General features: G+C 36.2%; 1 protein-coding gene across 50 annotated transcripts in view; it reads left to right on the top strand.

The window, feature by feature from the left end:
- Positions 1–20,163, top strand: part of LOC145269265 (kinesin-like protein unc-104) — a 649,720-nt gene that overhangs the window by 231,255 nt on the left and 398,302 nt on the right. For all 50 annotated transcript variants that reach the window (XM_080124920.1, XM_080124904.1, XM_080124897.1 and 47 more), the window contains 2 exons: positions 9,482–9,591; positions 16,991–17,073. In XM_080124920.1, the coding sequence (XP_079981046.1) occupies positions 9,492–9,591; positions 16,991–17,073 (183 nt within the window). In that variant the 5' untranslated portion in view covers positions 9,482–9,491. The remainder of the gene's footprint in view (positions 1–9,481; positions 9,592–16,990; positions 17,074–20,163) is intronic.

Below are 20,163 nucleotides of genomic sequence, written 5' to 3'. Positions count from 1 at the left end.
TGTGCAGATATTTTCTCAAACGTAAAAATACACTTATGGGGGCGGGGCGGGGCGGTGACCTATAGATTTTAGTTTTACTGGTAGTTTAAAATCAATTATTATTTTATCATTTCTTACCAGCAGCGAAATATTTTTTTTTTTTAACCAAAAAATCAAATAAGAAAAGACAAAAGAATCGTTTTTGGCATTAGAAAAATACCACAATTTTTTTTTTCAATATCCCCAAAAGATCCGATTTCGATTAATCATCCCCACATTATATATTTGAAAATACTTTTTGGGGTACAAAATTTAATTATGGCTAAATATGGACCAATTAACATGATGATTAAAAAAAAATGAAAACAAAGGCTAGCTAACCAGGTCTCGTGTCTCGCTCAACAGAGCTAAATTAAGGAAAATTACAAATTAAAAAAAAAAAAAAAAATTGTCATGAATATGGCACGGGAGAGAAAAATTTAAAAAAAAAAAAAAAAAAAAAAGAAGAAACAGGGGGAAAAAACTTACATAAAAATCAAATGACGCCCTAAAAGATTTTCTTTTTGCTTGTAAAGAGGAGGTCTCAAGGACTTAATAAAAATAGTTTCTAGAATTTTTAGATGAAAGGGTGAGTGCGACTTACTCAAGATCGTAAACATGTCAGTTCTGAAATTCATGGTGCTTGGTTATTTATGAGGTGCACGCAAATCAAAGAACCATATGTATTACTAAGACCATCCAAAGTTTAGATTTCAACGGTATTTCTTACGGTTAATGGTAGCCGAATGGATTAGGTACTTGTTAATGGAGTCAGAGATGGCTTCTGTTGCAAGGCTCAGATCTTTATGGTGTTAATCATGACAGCCTGCACTGATGATTCCTGAAAGGATGAAACATTAGTGTCTGTAGGTATTTAATAATTATTATAGTAAATAATTATATATATATATATATATATATATATATATATATATATATATATATGTATACACTAGCATTTCGCCCCGGCATTGCCCGGGTGTTTGGAGGTGTATGCTGAACAAAAACAAAAAAAAAAAAACGGTCAATTTTTTTAGCTTTGACCCCTATTATGACCCCCCTTAACATTTATTGTTTTGGGCTCAAATCAAGTTATTAAGTTAGATCCATGTCCAAGGAACCTATATCTAAAATTTCAAGTGTCTAAAACCAAAATTGTCGGAGGAGTTTGGTAGAGTTCTCAAAGGTCAAATTTTTTAACTTTGACCCCCTTAACAGCCAAATTTCTGGCCGAAACCTGATCACATAGATTTTCCCAAATCTCAGTACCCTGTATATCAAATTTCGAGTCTGTAGACTAAAAATTGACAGTTATTGCATAGGGAAATGTACACACACATACACACACACACAGACACGTTCACTTTTATATATATATTTACTGGTTAACAGTAGCCGAATGGATTAGGTCCTTGTTAATGGAGTCAGAGATGGCTTCTGTTGTCTGGTTCGGATCTATTGACCGGTATTAATCATGACAGCCTGCACTGATGATTCCCGAAAGGATGAAACACTAGTGTCTGTAGGTATTTAATAATTATTATAGTGTGTGTGTGTATGTATATATATATATATATATATATATACTCACATTGATCTTTGTTATAGAAAAAGTAGAGGTTTTAGGAAGAGATTTTTTGTTTTGCTTTTATCAAAATTAGAATTATGGGCCCCACGTTCTAAACTCCTAGTGTGCATTAAAATGTTTTCCTATGCAAATGCCTCGTGAAAGTAAAATATATTACTTTCGACTATGGTCCTAGATATGACCTTAAACTATATCCAGTGGTGAGGCCTCAGCTTGCGGGCTATCTGGAGTGTGGAGCCACCCTTTAATTGCCATTGCTCCCAGGTCCACTCTGATCCGGAGTGGTAGTACCTGTTAGGGTCCCAACTATGGGTTGAATAGAAACCGACTTGAAAACAACAAATATATTCTATTAAAAAAATTTTCTTCAGAATCTTTGGATTCGGCATTAAATAACCTGAAAAGGGTTGATATGCCGTAAATCAAAAAAAAAAGAAAAAATACTTTTAACTATTTAAATAATTTTTAAGACTATTGATAATGTGTATTCATTTTTTTTTTCTCCCCCTTTCCCCATCACGTTTGAATTCATGTTTTGAAGCATGGCATAAATCATAAATTTATGATGTCACACCGAAAATATAATTTTGTTAAGGTAATGTAAAACATGTGTCGAACCGAATATGACGCTGATGATGATAGATAAATGTTAGGAACGATGATGATAGATGAATGTTAGGAATGTAACGTTTGGTAGCGTTCCCATTTTTTTATATGAAAATAATTGAACGTACAAAAAAATAAAATCAATATATCATTGTTTTAAATGACTGTACTGTAACTAAAATCGTATTTTATTCCAGGTTTTTCTTTTAGATTTGAGTTATATATTTTTATTTCGTAGAAAATCACAAAAGAAAATTAGTTCTGAGACGACTCAAAAATTCGAGAAAGGGGGTGACTTTTGTCATACTCATCACTGTACCTTTGTTTGCCGATGCTAGTCGTAGCTAAAGTTCTCATTCATTATAATACCACAAGATTCCCAAATCACTTTTTTTTTGTTTTCTGAATTATATATATTTGCCCCAAACCTCTGGCCTTGGTGGAGGGGAAACAAAAAACTTCTGTGGTTTCAAATGATCTGAAATAACAGCCAAGGGAGACTTGATTCCAAATATTTCTTGGGTGTTATATCGCCCCTCGTTTGTAAATAGGGTTAGATTATGAATATCTCCAGCATCAAATACTTTATGTATGAAAACCAAAGGATCACTCTTTATCTGTGCCTAAATCAAAACGTGGATTCCATGAACAAAGCTTCTTTCTTAGAACTGCACGCCTGTGGAACTCTGTTCCGTCTGCCTGCTTCCCACCGGACTACAACTTGTATGTGTTCAAGTCCAATGTTAACAAATTCCTAATGAACCGCCCCCTTAAGTAAACACTTCATCAAATCTCCACACTAACGTAATGTACTTGCAATAACCCTTATTTCTGAGTGGCTTCCGGGCCTTGATAAGTGGTGATCTCTGTGTAAAAAAAAAAAAAGGAATCTATATTTTCAAATAAATATGTCCAAATTTGCCTACATTTGTTTATATATACTGTCTTGCAGGCCAGCTTCAGTTTTGCCTCAGTTGTCTCCCTTGTGGTCTTGTCAGGCCACTAATATTTGTTATATGTAAAAAAAATAGAATTCTGTAAAAGGTAGATTATTGAAATTTTATCCGTCTCTTTGATCACTCACTGATATTTACTTAGAAAAGGTATGAACATTTTTCAACACGATTGTCTCATTCTGTAATATTGCTTTCTTTTTCACCCCAAACGAGGCATATCATTTTTGGAATGCAACAAGCGTCTTTTTTTTTTTTTTTTTTTTTTTTTATACAAAATTTTACTTTCGGTTTCGTTTCTAGCTGATGACACTCAGGTCCCGTTTTTTTTTTTTTCTCCCCCCCCCCCCCTGTCACAATTTGTTTTTAACGATTGGGCAACGCTGAGCATTCCATCCCTAGTTTACTATAAATGCGATATTCTTCATTTCTTAAAGTAGAAAGATAATAGCACACTAGAGAGATTAGTATTCTCTTAACTAATCAACTATCTTATTAAAGGATAAATAGATGAACACTGTGGGAACAAAGATCTTAATGGGGGGGGGCATTTCGCTCTTGATGATTATCAAAGTTTTCCTTTCAGCTATTAGAGAATTATTGGAGAGTTGTTGTGCGCAACATCCCATAGGTCAACTGAAACTTTAGTTTCTTTTTCAACCTTGATACCCGTGACGTCATGCGACATCAACTGATATCTCTGTTTTTGGTTCTCCAACAAAGGAGGGATTGGACCTAGTAATTCACTCCCACTCATCCGTTCGCACTTTTCTCAATAACCCTGCCTTGGATTTTGTTGAAATTTTGCACAAACGTTATGATGAAAGTAAATTTTTGCCAGGGTGGATTTTCAGGGATAACTCTGGTAAAATTGCCCTCAAATTGTTCACATTTTTCTCGACAACCATGCTTTGGATTTTTAAAAAGATTTTGTACAAACATTAGTCATGGTAAAAGTAAATTTTTAACGTATTTAACTTTGTCTAACTTTATGCAACATTTCCCAATCTTTGAATCATTTTGACCTGTAATCCATTCGACCTTTTTCAAGATTAACACTAGTTGATGTAATCGCTATCCCACATGTGACACATGGTTTTCTTGCAGTCCAATTTATTTCATCAAATAAAAAAATTACAAAATTTCCATTCAACTTAGGCATGACGCCCTGCTTGATTTTGGGGGCATAGGAAAGAGAAGTTCAAGTGTCATTCTTTTTGACAACTAAAAAAAAACTTTTGATGACTTTTAACTAGATTCTTTCACCAAAATACTGTATACACTCCATAGCTTTAAACCTACTTAAAAGATCCCCAATGATTCTGCTGAAATTTCATTTACAAATATATATATATATATATATATATATATATATATATATATATATACACAAAAGTATTGCTTGGAACTGGGAATATCTACAAACACTCATAAAGAATGAAAAAAAATGAAGAGCCTAACAAAATGCTTATGGGGCAGGTTAGTAAAGGCCTCCCAACCCTTCTCTAAGTGTCATATCACCCCACGGTTTTCTGGGACAACAAAAAACAAGCCGGTTAGTTTCTAAATGGGAGTGAGAGCTAAGTGGGGACAAAAAAAAAACGGGATAAATATGTAGATCGATGGTGTCCTCTAAGATAGAAATGATATTTGGGGGGTGGCTAAGGGTAAAATCAATATGGGGGTGTGGACATCTTTGGAGAGTCTCTAGTCTCAAAAAAAAAAAAAAAAAGAAAAAAAAAAAATGGACCAGGACTCATTTATTTCACTTACTAAGGATTTTTTTGTCCAGTGTTAACAAATACTTGCCAATCTGTTCTCATCATTCCAATCTTTTATTTCCAATCCTTTCATCATATTGTTCATCATCCAATTGCCAATCTCAGTGATTCACTATCTTTTAGTGACGTTTTTGCTTTGTAAATGTTGATTCATCATTATCGTTATGAAGTTGAGTATGTTTCTTGTATTTATGACGTTCCTTCAATAAGTTTCCAGACTTTTTTGTATGGGCACTTTTATTAAAAGTACCCATATGAAACTCTAGACTCCTTCGAAGTAATCTCCTCTGGCTGCAATGCACTTGTTGTACCATTCCAACAACTAAAATGCCCCATACAAGTTCTCTTGTGTGAACGTGTCAATGACCCTCGTTACAGCCTCTTTCATCTCCTCAATTGTCTCATAACTAGTCTCTAAGGTTTTCCTTGATCTTGGGGAATAACCGTAAGTCACAGGGAGCAAGGTCTGGGGACGGTGCGGAAATGTTTTGATGTCCATCTTTGTCAAATAGTTTATGACAAGTATGGAGTTGTGGACTGGTGCATTGTCCTGGTGGAAATACAACTGACCTGATTTGAAGAGTGATGGCCTCTTCTGACGGAATCTCTTCCTGAACTCCTTTAGAACCTCAACATAGTATTCCTTGGAGAATTCTTGATAAAATTATTTTAAAAAAAATTGATTACTAATCAACTAAAACCAAAACTTATGAAGAATTCTTGATCAAAATATTTTAAAAAACAAATATTATTGGAGAGTCATTAGCTATAACCGAAATCAAAACCAAAATAAAGAAGAATTTTTAGTAAAATTATTTATAAAAAAAAAAATAAATGACTTGAGTGCCATCAGCTATAATCGAAACCGAAACGAAAACTTATGAAGAATTCTTGGTAAAATTATTTATGACAAGAAATGGAAGTTCATAACAATTAAACGACCCGGATATAAGTGTGGCACAGAAATAACACACCCGCTATCGTATTACAGATGACTCAAAAGAACATCCTAAAATGTATGAATACAAAGAAAGGGTTTCAGATTAGAATTTAAGGGGAAAGAAACAACTGGTCAGAAAACCCTCATTTAAAGACGAGAGACATTAATTATTTTCACATTTTCTGATAATCTCTAACTTTGGGAATTATTAATGAGATTAAAAACAAATCTTAATCCCTGTTCTCCTTTAGAATATAGACACACGGCGATAGTATGCACCCCCCCCCCCTCCCGCTTAGTTTCACTGGATTCAAAAGCAGCTATTTTCTGGTTAATCATCTGTTAACTTTCTTTTTTATTTCATCTTTTTTTTTCACCTATATTCTCTCTCTCTATCATTCATTCTCTCTCTCTCTCTATATATATATAAATATATCTTTCTCTATCATTTAATCGCTAGTTTGAATACTCTTCCTCTCTATCGGTCTCTCCCTCCCCTCCTCCTTCCACTCCTCCCTCCCTATCGTTCCCCTCTCTCCCTGTCTATCGTTCCCTCCCTCCCTCCCTCTCTATCGTTCCCCTCCTTCTTTATCGTTCCCTCCCTCCTTCTCTATCATTCTCTCTCCCTTTCTTGTTCTCTCCCTTTCTTCCCTCTCAATCGTTCTCGCCCTCCCTCGCTCTCACTCACTCTCTATTGTTCTCTCTTTCTCTCTCTATCGTTCTCTTTCACTCTCTATCGTTCACTCCCTCCCCCCACCCCTTCCTTACTCCTTCTCTATCATTCTCTGCCTCTTTCCCTATCATTTCTATCATTTGTTCTCTCGCTATCGTTCAATCTCTTTCTTATTCAACCCTTTTTTCTATTGTCCGTTTTTCTTACTCTTTATCCTTCTCCCTCCCTCCCTCTCTCTCTCGCATTTTATCTCTTTTTCTTTTGTTCATTCTCACTCTCCTGTTCTATTTCTCTCCGTATCTCTCTCTCTCTCATTCGTTCTTGTCCATGCTTTCTCTCTTGCGCGCACGCGTTCATGCCTTTTGTTTTTCCTTCCACCTGATTCTTTTTTGTTCTCACTTTCTTTTTTTTCCTCTCCCCCAACCCTAACCTCCTCCCCCAGCTGAATAAGTTCCAGTTGCTTTGTTATCTCTTCTTTCTTTTTTATTATTTTCCTACTTTCAAATATCTTAAACGCCTTCAAAAATGACTGATGCAGAAACCAATTCGATAAAAATGATGCAATTTCTTTCCAAATGATAAACATTCTCATTAGTTGACTCAAAATGCCGATTCTTCTTTAAGGAATTCAATTTTGCATACCCCCCCCCCTCTCCAAACTTGCAAAGAATTTAACATTATTTCTTTCTGAATTTCGGTTCTAAAACGCATTGCCATTTCATATATTTAAAAATATTTTTCATGTCTGATCCTTGGTCTAAGAATCCACCAAGTCAGTTTCATACATGCGACTGGGGACTGCGTGTGAATTTCATACTCCCATGGAACTTCCTCCTTTGGAGGAAGCCGGTTGAACTCTAAAGTTAGTGCCGTTTCACACACACACGCATGAAATCACTGTTATAAACAAACGGCATAATCACGTTGACACACTGGTACCCGTCAGATCACAGAAGTTAAGCAACATTGAGCCTGATCAGTACCAAACGGGTGACCAATTTAGGAATTCCAGGCACTGTATGTAGGCGGCCGTCAATACCTCCCTGCAAGAGTTACAAAAACCTAACATCGTCACCTCCCCTAACATGGAAATACATGCGACTGGGGACTGCTTGGGAATTTCATACTCCCTTGTAACTTCCTCTTTTGGAGGAAGCCAGTTAAACCCACATAGGGTTAGTGTCGTTCCATTTCCCATTTTTTCTATACATTATCACCCATCATACCTAATTTTAAAAGATGGGATTACCTGATTGCCAAAGGTGTAATAACAAAAAGGTAATTGTTTTTAGAATTTAATCTGATGTTGTGGTTGTGTTGAACATGAAACTTGGACTTACTTGGCCTTCGAGCTAGGAATATGGTATTATGGTGATTAAAGACTCTAGCAATGAATAGCTTCGTCGTAAACTGACAAGAATAATCATCGACATCTCCTACCTGCACTTTTGAATGGCCTTGTGCCTGATTTATTTATAACTTTTGTTTTTGGAAAGTGTAGTATCTGTTCTGTCTTGTGGGAGGTCTCCATTTATGCCCAATATATGCAGAATGAACAAGAATTTGGCCTACAATAATTTTGGAGATAAATTCCCGTCCATTCTGAAACATTATTCGGCATACTTAGATATGTTTAAACAAAAATGTCACAATAATATCGTTGGGCTCTAGTGACGTTTGTTGTGTGACAAAGAGGTTGTAAGGATAAGGAAAAAAGGCGTCACCCACTAGATTTCAAAGTCGGTTTAGGTATTGTGTTCTGGGATTAGTCTCTTTTTTTATTCTAAAAACAATTAGGTTAAATAGAAGAAGTCTACTTGGTGATGGCTTCTGGTTTTAAAATCAGAAATTGACAAGCAGTGTTTATCAAAGAAACAGCTTAATAAAATATTTGCACCTTCAAGTGATTTTTTGTAAAACGGTGTATCTGTTCATTTCAAATTTTTGATGTTATAAATCATGTTTTAAGAGCTTCTGGCAATTTTATTAACACTGGATTACCGCATACCTAAGCAGCTAACATTGAAAAGTTCTCCTGCACGTGAATGCCAACACCAGCGCATATCCTTGAAATACCAACATGATGGCGTGGATATTCAACTTACGGAGAGAAAAAAGAAAAAAAAAAAAATAGAAAAAAAAGGGCCCTTCAGTCTGTGATGATGGATTTTCTAAAATCCGAAATTAATAAAATACATTTCAATTACAAAAAAAAAGAAGAAAAATAAAAACAAAACAAACAAAAATGTTGAAAGAACTAAGGAAGAAAAAAAATTGAATGATTTCCCCCCCCCCCCGGACAAAGGAAGGATTGGACATAGTAATTCACTGCTGTTCATCTGTTCGTTTATTCGCACTTTTCTCCATAACCACGCCTTTGATTTCTTTTTTTTGAAATTTTGCATAAACATTAGTCATGGTGAAAGTTAATTTTTACCAGAACGGATTTTCCAGGATAACTCTGGTTGCCTCCCTTAGGAACCATTATAGGGGTAAAATTGCTTCAAAATCGTTTGTCCATTTGTTTCTTGTTCACACTTTTTTCAATAACCACGCCGTGGGTTTTTGCAAAATTTTGCATAAATATTAGTCATGGTGAAAGAAAATTCTTTTGTTTATTATATACTAGCAGGGTTAGTTGCCCAGCGTTGCCCAGTGGTAAAATGTTTTCTATCTTTTTCAAGTCCATTTATCTTCATGATTCTCATTAGCCAACCTCATCACATCAGCACATATGCAAATATAAACACATACACACACCATGCACATTCATATTATTAAATGATAACTTAATGCAATTAAATATGCCTTTAATATCTTGTGTGTCTGTGTATATATATATATATATATATATATATATATATATATATATATATATATATTTAAAATATTTTTAACCTTTTTCATTTTTATCTTTTTCAGACAGCTAACCATGTCCTCGGTAAAAGTTGCAGTGAGGGTGCGCCCTTTTAACAGTCGCGAGATATCTCGTGATGCCGCCTGCATCATTGACATGGCAGGAAACACCACAAGTAAGTAATATCTATTTACTTATATCTATCAAGAAAATCTGCCCGGTGTACAGGGTAGCAGTAATGGTAGATGCTAGTGTAAGAGCAAAAATTCATCCAACTTCCTGTTTTTATGATTAATTTGAAAATATATAGATTGAGCAAGACTAGATATTAAAATTTAAGAAAGCAACCTGTATTATTTTTTTTTAATGGAAATCGTTTGGGACAAGGCATGAAACCACTTGAGCTAACAAGAATGAAAAATGATTTACACAAAGACATGAGATGCCTGTCCTGTAAAGACCAACATTATAGGTAAGAAGAAAACGGACAGCATTAAGAGAATTCTTGGAAGGAACCTGCTGTAATAGGAAACTGTATTACAATCGGAACAGACTTGAAAAAAAAATGTTCTGTTAAAAAATTTTTCTTCAAAATCACTGGATTCGGCATTAAATAACCTGAAAAGGGTTGATATGCCGTAAAACAAAAACAACCAAACAAACAACCAACTTACAATTGGGTATTAAGACAAAAACTTGGAGATCACTAGACCAACAAGTGAAACAAACTATAGGGTGGAACGATAAACTTATCGCCCTAGAAACTACATGATTCCATTTCCGTTTGATGAAAACCGATTTTCTTTTTTTGTTGCAGACCATCTACTAGTTGGCCAGTTGTGTACAAATACCAAGAGCGATAGGAGCTGTCTGAAAGTGACAGTTTTCAACGAGCGAGATCAGAGATGCGCTGTGTACAACACATGCCCTCTACCAATTAGTTATGACAACAGGACCATTCCCAGCACCCTCAAAATGCATTGTTGGATTGCCATGAATAACAAGGACGATGAAAACAAAATTTCCGGTAAAATTGTTGCCCTAGAAACTACATGATTCCATTTCCGTTTGATGAAAACTGATTTTCTTTTTTTGTTGCAGACCATCTACTAGTTGGTCAATTGTGTACAAATCCCAAGAGTGATCGGAGCGTTCTATCATGTCTGAAAGTTCAACGTGCTAGATCAGAGATGTGCCGCTGTACAACTCCTGCTCTCTACAAATCTAAGTTATGACAACAGGACCATTACCAACACCTTGAAAATGCATCGTTGGATTGCCATGAATTACAAAGATGGTTTCAAGTGAGAGCCACATCATGCCACCTCACAGCTTCAAAGTCAGTTTGAAAGTCAACACCAAAGTGTACCTGGATGTGCTGAAGAGTGTGATGATCCTCTGGTGCAATCAAGTGGTCGCTGGCAGACCCTGGGTGTGGCAGCAGGACTCGGGTTTAGCTTGAAATTCCATATAGGTTCTTGAATTTGACAAAAAGATTCTCAAGTTTGAGAAGGTAGATGCACCTAAAGAAGGTCGGAGGTTACAGTGGCTGAAATATTGTGAGAATAACAACTAAGATCAGAATAGTTGTCCGAATAATCGTCAGCGACTCACACTTGTGTCTGAGTATCAAGTTATCTTTGCGCTTGATTATGTTTGGCATGGCATGCGAAGTCCAGTCGGTAGTGGAATAGCTGTGGACAATGTTCACAGGGGAAGAGACAGTGATTCACAGTGCTTTTTTTTTTTTCCTTCATCACCTTGCCTCTTCATTCTTCCTCCTCTTTTCCTCGAAATCTGCAGTGCCATTGCATATTTATCTCTTCCACATTGTTCGGTCCCTCGCAGTTTCTTCCCACAAGGACAAGCTGATGTTGGTAAATGTTCGAGTGTACTTTAGTTGGTCTTTGTACTACATTTTAGGTGCTCATTGTGGTCTGGTCCTAATAGCCAGCTTATCATATAGGATTTTCTTAAGGAGCCTGGAAGAATTTATCCTGTGAACATGTACCCAACGGAGGTGGTGGTGGATGATGGTGACCTCGATGTCATTCACTGAGGTTCTATCCACAAGAGATGTTTAGGATTTGCCTTCGTTTCAGTTGCAGGAAGTGTTATCGTATTTTTACCTCGTTTTTATATAGGATTCATGTTTCGCAAGTGTATAATCAAAATGAAACGTGTACAATAGGTATTGTGCTTTTGAAATTACAATCTCGAAAAATATGGATTTGATGCGAAACAAGTGACTGAAGCCCTTTCCCCTCCTCATTGAAGGATTCTTTTTTGAATAACTTGCATTTTTTTGGCAGTATGGACTAGAAATCACAATTCAGCGTAGTTAACAGCTCAACAGAATTTAATCAGCTCTGCAAGATCTGAAGACACAAAAAAAAAAATTCATCCTCAGATCCAAATTAAGATTATATAACAGCAACGTCTTATCCACATTGCTTTATGGAAGTGAAATTTGGCGTCTCAAAATCAGCTAAGATTAGAAATTAGACACGTTTGATTCCAAGTGCATTCGAAAGCTTCTAGGGATCAAACCGAGCGATCAAATTATCAACCAAGAAGTCAGAAATTACACTAACCAACAGGTAGTATCAGTAAATAAGCTGCAAATGATGTCTAGGCTGGATCTAACAAATTCTAAGATTGACCCGAGAGAAAATTGTCAACCAAATGCTCTAATGAACATTTTATGGGGGGAAAAAGAAGACAAAATATAAAAAAATAAACTGGAAGCAAATAATTGAGAAAGATTTGATTCCAATGGGAAGAAGCTGGAGTAACGCTTTGGATCTGGTGTCAGATTGAAAACAATTGTATACTGTATCATGCATTGCAAGGCACGGGAATTCCTAAGTCTAAGTAAAATCGGGTGATCCCATTTTTTTACAAAAGGAGGGGTCAGTTAATAATGTACTTATCTTATTATAAATTTTTCCTAATGTCTGTCTGTGTGTGTGTGTGTGATGCGACGCGGTTTATCTCAGCCTACAGGCAATCCACCCAGGCAAGTAAGGTGCCGAAATAAAGCTTATGACCCAGCAGATATTTTAGTGATATTTATATCCATGTTTGGTCTATGGAAATGCAAAAAAAAAAAAAATGCAAAAAAATAACGATTTACTAAACGTTCTATTTACTGGATATTTTTTCCGGTATTCACCGGAAGTTATTATCTCCCTTAGTAAGTTCGATTTTGTGTGTGTGTGTGTGACGCGGTTTATCTCAGCCTACCGGTCATCTACCCAGGCAAGTAAGGTACCGAAATGAAGCCTATGACCCAGCGGATGTTTTAGTGATATTTATATCCATGTTTGGTGTATGGAAATGCAAAAAAAAATGCAAAAAAGTAACAATTTACTTAACAACATTTGATTTACTGGATATTTTTCCGGTACAAGAACCCAAGTTTGCCCAGCTGAGCAAACTTGGGTTCTTGTGAACATAAAATGGTCTAAGCATATTATTATAATAATATGATAATTAAAAAAAAAAAAAAATTGTGCAAATCAAACCAGAAAGATGCATTTTTTATTTGAATTTTTTCTCTTCTTTTTGCAACACATTCTTATCATTAATATTTATATAAATCAGTATTTACTTATACTTTTTTCAAAAAACCTAAGTCAAATGAATCTTTAGCGATCGGGCGAAACAAAAAATTCACTCTCAGATCTAAATCAAGATTTTTGTCCACGCTGTTATATGGAAGTGACACATTTGGTTCTAAATGCCTTTGAAGGATTCTAGAAATCAAATGGAGCGATCGAATTACAAACCAAGAAGAGAGTGCATTAACTAACAGGTAGTATCATTAGTAATCTGTGTAATACTCTCCAGAGTTGCAAATGCCTATGTATTTGTGCATTGTGTGGGTGTGCGTGCAAGCAGTGGCGTGACGGAGGAGGGGTGGACTTGCCGCAGGGAAGTGTTGGGTGGGAAAAGAGAAAAAAAGATGGTGACTGGTGTTTTATAAACTGTGGTCTCGCGAGATCATGAGAAAACGGAAGACACACATGCAAATGAGACGGGGTGAAAAACTGCATAAAAAGCTTGAGTGAAAGGAAGAGACAGTGTCGTTTAGTTACAAGGTTATTGTGTTACTATTGCAAGCGTTGGTGACAATTGAAGTTGAATTTGATACAATCTGCAAATAATGTCTAGGCTGGTTTGGACATACTCTAATATTGGCGTTAGACAAAATTGGCAACTAAGCGCTCCTATAGGCCTGTGATGAAAAAGAAGACGGGGAAGACTAAAAATAAAAAAATAAAAACTAATGTTGGGACAATTAATCGGAATCGGAAAAACCGGAGCTTTTTGGGGTATCGGAATTGAAAAATTTTTAGTCTATTTTCCGATGCCGATACCGATTCCTTAAATTATCGTTTTTATTTCATTTTGGTTTAAGAAACATCTTCCACTGCTTGTCGTAATAATAAAATAATACATATTTATTGATTTAAACTTCCAGTAAGACTAAAATCTCAAGATCACCCCCCCCCTCATAAGTGCGTTTTTACGTTTGAGAAAATATAAGCATGTTTAACATGTGTTTTTACGGCAATCGGAACAAAATAACACTTTCATAGTTAAATGTTTAGAGATTTATAAACAATCGGAATCGGTAATTGTATCAGAATCGGGAAAAGATATTGGAATTATCCCATCGCTAAAATAAACAGGAAAAGGGAGGGATGCTGTGGATCTGGCTTCAGATGAAAAAGGTTGGTATACTTTGACTGATATGGCACAATCACGTTGACACACTGGTTCTCGCCAGATCTACGCAGTTAAGGAACGTTGAGGCTGGCCAGTACCAGATGGGTGACCATTTGGAAAGGCTAGGCGCTGTATGTACCTTCTGAGAAGGTTGGGCAGGAGGCCAGCACCCTCACCCTGTAAAAAGAATTCCTCGCTACAAAGTTGTAGATGGCCTATGCCCCTCCAGGGGCTCAAGGGTTATTCATGGATACTTTGACTGCCTCATGCATCAGTCAAAATTTATTTTGGTGACTTATCTATAAACTATCTTTTTCTTAATTTTTTTTTTTTTTTTGTTTTACAAACATGTACAAATTTTCAGGAGGTTAGGCACAAGGTTTTTTTTTTTTTTTGGTTTTTTTTTTACAAACATTTACAAATTTTCAGGAGGTTAGGCACAAGGTTTTTTTTTTTCTTTCTTTTACAAACATTTAAAAATTTTCAGGAGGTTAGGCACAAGGTTTTTTTTATTTTTTAACAAACATTTACAAATTTTCAGGAGGTTAGGCACAAGGTTTTTTTTCTGTTTTTAACAAACATTTACAAATTTTCAGGAGATTAGGCACAAGGGGTTTTTTTTTTTTTTTTTTGCAGAGGACATTCGAGAATAAAGATTAATGAGTGTTCAGTGGTTAAAGCAAACATGTTGTAGCCATATTTAGTAGTGGAAATTTGGTAAATTGGATTACTTAAGGGGAACGGCTCATCAAGAATTTGTTCATGTTGGACTTGAAGACAACCATATTGTAGTCAGTTGGAAAGCAGGAAAACAGAACAGAATTCCACAGGCGTACAGTTCTAAGAAAGAAACTTTGTCCATGGAATCTATGTTTAGGTTTAGGCATTAATAAAGTGTGGGGATAATTATTGATAGTGGTTTCAGCTAGACAAGTTTTTTTTTCTGGGAGGGGAGGGGGACCATAGATTGAAGCTCAGATGAACACTTGCCATGAAAATACCAATGAAGCAGAGACAGTGAGAAAGAGGTTGTAGGGAAGAGAAAAGGGTATCCCCCCCCCATTATTTAAGCATGGTTTTTAAAAACTAGTGCACAAGGACTAGTGCACTCTAATCTAGAAGCTCCATTGGCATTCCCTGGTAGGGTGCGTCAGGCGATTATCAATAAACCAACCACTTCTGAAAGAGAAAGTAAAGCCCGGGAGGGTGAACCCTCTGAGATGGAACAGAACAATACCCCAGTTCGACAATATCAAAACCAGTGTCAGACTGATTGACAAGGACGTATCCTCTGACTAGTATAAGCACATTTATTCAAGCTCTTAATTGTCGTAACTGTTCAAATGTTTCCATGTGCTTATAATTATTAAATTGTTTATTGTTAATACAAATGTTTTGTAACAGTCATTTTGAATGCACCCCTGTCATATCAAAGAACCTACTGTTGATTTTATATGTTGGGCCTTTCTGCTTGTGTGGTAGTAAAACTTCTCAAATGCACTTGTGACGTTTGGCTGTATAAGATGTTAGCTTTAGTCAAACTCGCATGTTCCTTCCTTAACCTAATTTTTAGATTATTGATAATCAATACTTATCAAAGACATTTCGATATAAAACCTATCTAAGAACACTGCCAAGCACATTAAGTACATTTGTGTGAAATTTCAAAATTTAGGACTCTATCATGAATGAACTCATACACACACACACACACACACACACACACAAAGTTCATTTTATATAATAGAAAATAGTATATTTATTTATGCAAACATTATTGGCTACATATGTGCATACATGTTTCTGCTGTGACTCTATTCTGAAAAATAGCATCATCATGCCTCATCTTTAAGCTTAAAGGAGATGACGCCTGATAATGCAGCCAATAATGTTTGTGTACGATAATCATGCTCTGCTAACTTTTTGGTAAACACAGGGCTTCAGTGGATTTACATCGAGGAAACTACAACTATACAACCATATATATTTATTTGATGAGAAGCGTTCCAAAAGTAATATAACATTTTCGATTTTGAGTTAAAAATAGAGGGCCTTACTTTTGGAACAACCTTAGTGTATACACACACACACACACACACACATATTTAAATAAAATATTTGCGGAAATTTCTCAAGAGCACTTTCAGCTATCATCTCTTAAGAAAATCGATAGCAAGGGAAAACAATACTATTGACAAAATTAAAAACACCATGTGACAAGAATTAGAAAAAAATAAAATAGAAGATTTAAATCTGTGTATAATTTGTTTACAAACTGATTAAAATTGGCACAAAGGGACAAGAAAAAAAAAACACAAAGGAAAAGGGGTCAAAGTTCCCCAAAGAGAAATAACGTTTTTGTTGACTTTTGCCGGCATAAGATGCCAAAAAAGTTATTTCTCTTCAGGGAACTTTGACCTCTTTTTTCCTTGAGCTTTTTTTTTTTTTTTTCGTTGTGCAAGTTTTAGTCGGGTTTTTAGACATCTTATTCACAGATTAAAATCTTCTATTTTAATCGTTTTTTTTGTTTTTTTCAATTCTTGTCACTTCTGAATTCCCCTTAGTGCTCTTTTTATTTCGTCAATAGTATTGTGAGATGATAGCTGAAAGAGCTCTTGAGAAATTTCTGCGTATTTTATTAAAATCTATATATGAATAACTTTTGTACCTCCAAACATATATATATATACATATATATATACACAATGTTTTTCTTTTTTAATTGCTCATCAGTATCATAATGTATTGAATTTGTCTTACTTGATTGTTAATATTTTTTTCTTGTTGAATACATAAACTATTTCCTGCTACATAATTTTCTATATATTTTTTTCTTACAGCCATCCATAACCCAAAACCGGGACCCAAAGATTACCAATACAAAAGCTTCAATTTTGATTACTCATATTGGTCACACACAGATGTAAGTCAATTCAATCACAATTTGAAACTTTCTTTAAAAATTTCACTTAAATCAGTTCATCCAATATTTTTGACACCAGTCAGTTTATCCAATACTTTTGACCCCAGTCAGTTTATCCAATACTTTTGACCCCAATCAGTTCATCCAATACTTTTGACCCCAATCAGTTCATCAAATACTTTTGACCCTAGTCAGTTTATCCAATACTTTTGACCCCAGTCAGTTCATCCAATACTTTTGACCCCAGTCAGTTCATCCAATACTTTTGACCCCATTCAGTTTATCCAATACTTTTGACCCCAGTCAGTTTATCCAATACTTTTGACCCCAGTCAGTTCATCCATACTTTTGACACCAGTCAATTCATCCAATACGTTTGACCCCAGTCAGTTCATCCAATACTTTTGACCCCAGTCAGTTTATCCAATACTTTTGACCCCAGTCAGTTAATCCAATACTTTTGACCCCAGTCAGTTTATCCAATACTTTTGACCCCAGTCAGTTTATCCAATATTTTTGACCCCTGTCAGTTCATCCAATACTTTTGACCCCAGTCAGTTCATCCAATACTTTTGACCCCAGTCAGTTTATCCAATACTTTTGACCCCAGTCAGTTTATCCAATACTTTTGACCCCAATCAGTTTATCCAATACTTTTGACCCCAGTCAGTTTATCCAATACTTTTGACCCCAGTCAGTTCATCCAATACTTTTGACCCCAGTCAGTTCATCCAATACTTTTGACCCCAGTCAGTTCATCCAATACTTTTGACCCCAGTCAGTTCATCCAATACTTTTGACCCCAGTCAGTTCATCCAATACTTTTGACCCCAGTCAGTTCATCCAATACTTTTGACCCCAGTCAGTTTATCCAATACTTTTGACCCCAGTCAGTTCATCCAATACTTTTGACCCCAGTCAGTTCATCCAATACTTTTGACCCCAGTCAGTTCATCCAATACTTTTGACCCCAGTCAGTTCATCCAATACTTTTGACCCCAGTCAGTTCATCCAATACTTTTGACCCCATTCAGTTTATCCAATACTTTTGACCCCAGTCAGTTTATCCAATACTTTTGACCCCAGTCAGTTCATCCATACTTTTGACACCAGTCAATTCATCCAATACGTTTGACCCCAGTCAGTTCATCCAATACTTTTGACCCCAGTCAGTTTATCCAATACTTTTGACCCCAGTCAGTTAATCCAATACTTTTGACCCCAGTCAGTTTATCCAATACTTTTGACCCCAGTCAGTTTATCCAATATTTTTGACCCCTGTCAGTTCATCCAATACTTTTGACCCCAGTCAGTTCATCCAATACTTTTGACCCCAGTCAGTTTATCCAATACTTTTGACCCCAGTCAGTTTATCCAATACTTTTGACCCCAGTCAGTTTATCCAATACTTTTGACCCCAGTCAGTTTATCCAATACTTTTGACCCCAGTCAGTTCATCCAATACTTTTGACCCCAGTCAGTTCATCCAATACTTTTGACCCCAGTCAGTTCATCCAATACTTTTGACCCCAGTCAGTTCATCCAATACTTTTGACCCCAGTCAGTTCATCCAATACTTTTGACCCCAATCAGTTCATCCAATACTTTTGACCCCAGTCAGTTTATCCAATACTTTTGACCCCAGTCAGTTCATCCAATACTTTTGACCCCAGTCAGTTCATCCAATACTTTTGACCCCAGTCAGTTCATCCAATACTTTTGACCCCAGTCAGTTCATCCAATACTTTTGACCCCAGTCAGTTTATCCAATACTTTTGACCCCAGTCAGTTTATCCAATACTTTTGACCCCAGTCAGTTCATCCGATACGTTTGACCCCAGTCAGTTCATCCGATACTTTTGACCCCAGTCAGTTTATCCAATACTTTTGACTCCAGTCAGTTTATCCAATACTTTTGACCCCAGTCAGTTCATCCAATACTTTTGACCCCAGTCAGTTCATCCAATACTTTTGACCCCAGTCAGTTTATCCAATACTTTTGACTCCAGTCAGTTTATCCAATACTTTTGACCCCAGTCAGTTCATCCAATACTTTTGACCCCAGTCAGTTCATCCAATACTTTTGACCCCAGTCAGTTCATCCAATACTTTTGACCCCAGTCAGTTCATCCAATACTTTTGACCCCAGTCAGTTTATCCAATACTTTTGACCCCAGTCAGTTTATCCAATACTTTTGACCCCAGTCAGTTTATCCAATACTTTTGACCCCAGTCAGTTCATCCGATACGTTTGACCCCAGTCAGTTCATCCGATACTTTTGACCCCAGTCAGTTTATCCAATACTTTTGACTCCAGTCAGTTTATCCAATACTTTTGACCCCAGTCAGTTCATTCACTACTTTTGACCCCAGTCAGTTCATTCACTACTTTTGACCCCAGTCAGTTCATTCACTACTTTTGACCCCAGTCAGTTCATTCACTACTTTTGACCCCAGTCAGTTCATCCGATACTTTTGACCCCAGTCAGTTCATCCAATACTTTTGACCCCAGTCAGTTCATCCAATACTTTTGACCCCAGTCAGTTTATCCAATACTTTTGACCCCAGTCAGTTTATCCAATACTTTTGACCCCAGTCAGTTTATCCAATACTTTTGACTCCAGTCAGTTTATCCAATACTTTTGACCCCAGTCAGTTCATTCACTACTTTTGACCCCAGTCAGTTCATTCACTACTTTTGACCCCAGTCAGTTCATTCACTACTTTTGACCCCAGTCAGTTCATTCACTACTTTTGACCCCAGTCAGTTCATTCACTACTTTTGACCCCAGTCAGTTCATTCACTACTTTTGACCCCAGTCAGTTCATTCACTACTTTTGACCCCAGTCAGTTCATTCACTACTTTTGACCCCAGTCAGTTCATTCACTACTTTTGACCCCAGTCAGTTCATTCACTACTTTTGACCCCAGTCAGTTCATTCACTACTTTTGACCCCAGTCAGTTTATTCAATACTTTTGACTCCAATCCATTGAGATTTTTTTCCACATTATTTTGGACATGTCTCGTTTGCATTCCTTCTAACAATGAGACTGATTTTTACACCTATGTTTCTCTTGTTTGAAAAC

This window comes from Euprymna scolopes, chromosome 45, assembly GCF_053919585.1.
Source record: "Euprymna scolopes isolate OS-2025 chromosome 45, ASM5391958v1, whole genome shotgun sequence".
Classification (NCBI taxonomy): domain Eukaryota; kingdom Metazoa; phylum Mollusca; class Cephalopoda; order Sepiida; family Sepiolidae; genus Euprymna; species Euprymna scolopes.
This window is presented reverse-complemented; position numbering and strand designations above follow the sequence as displayed.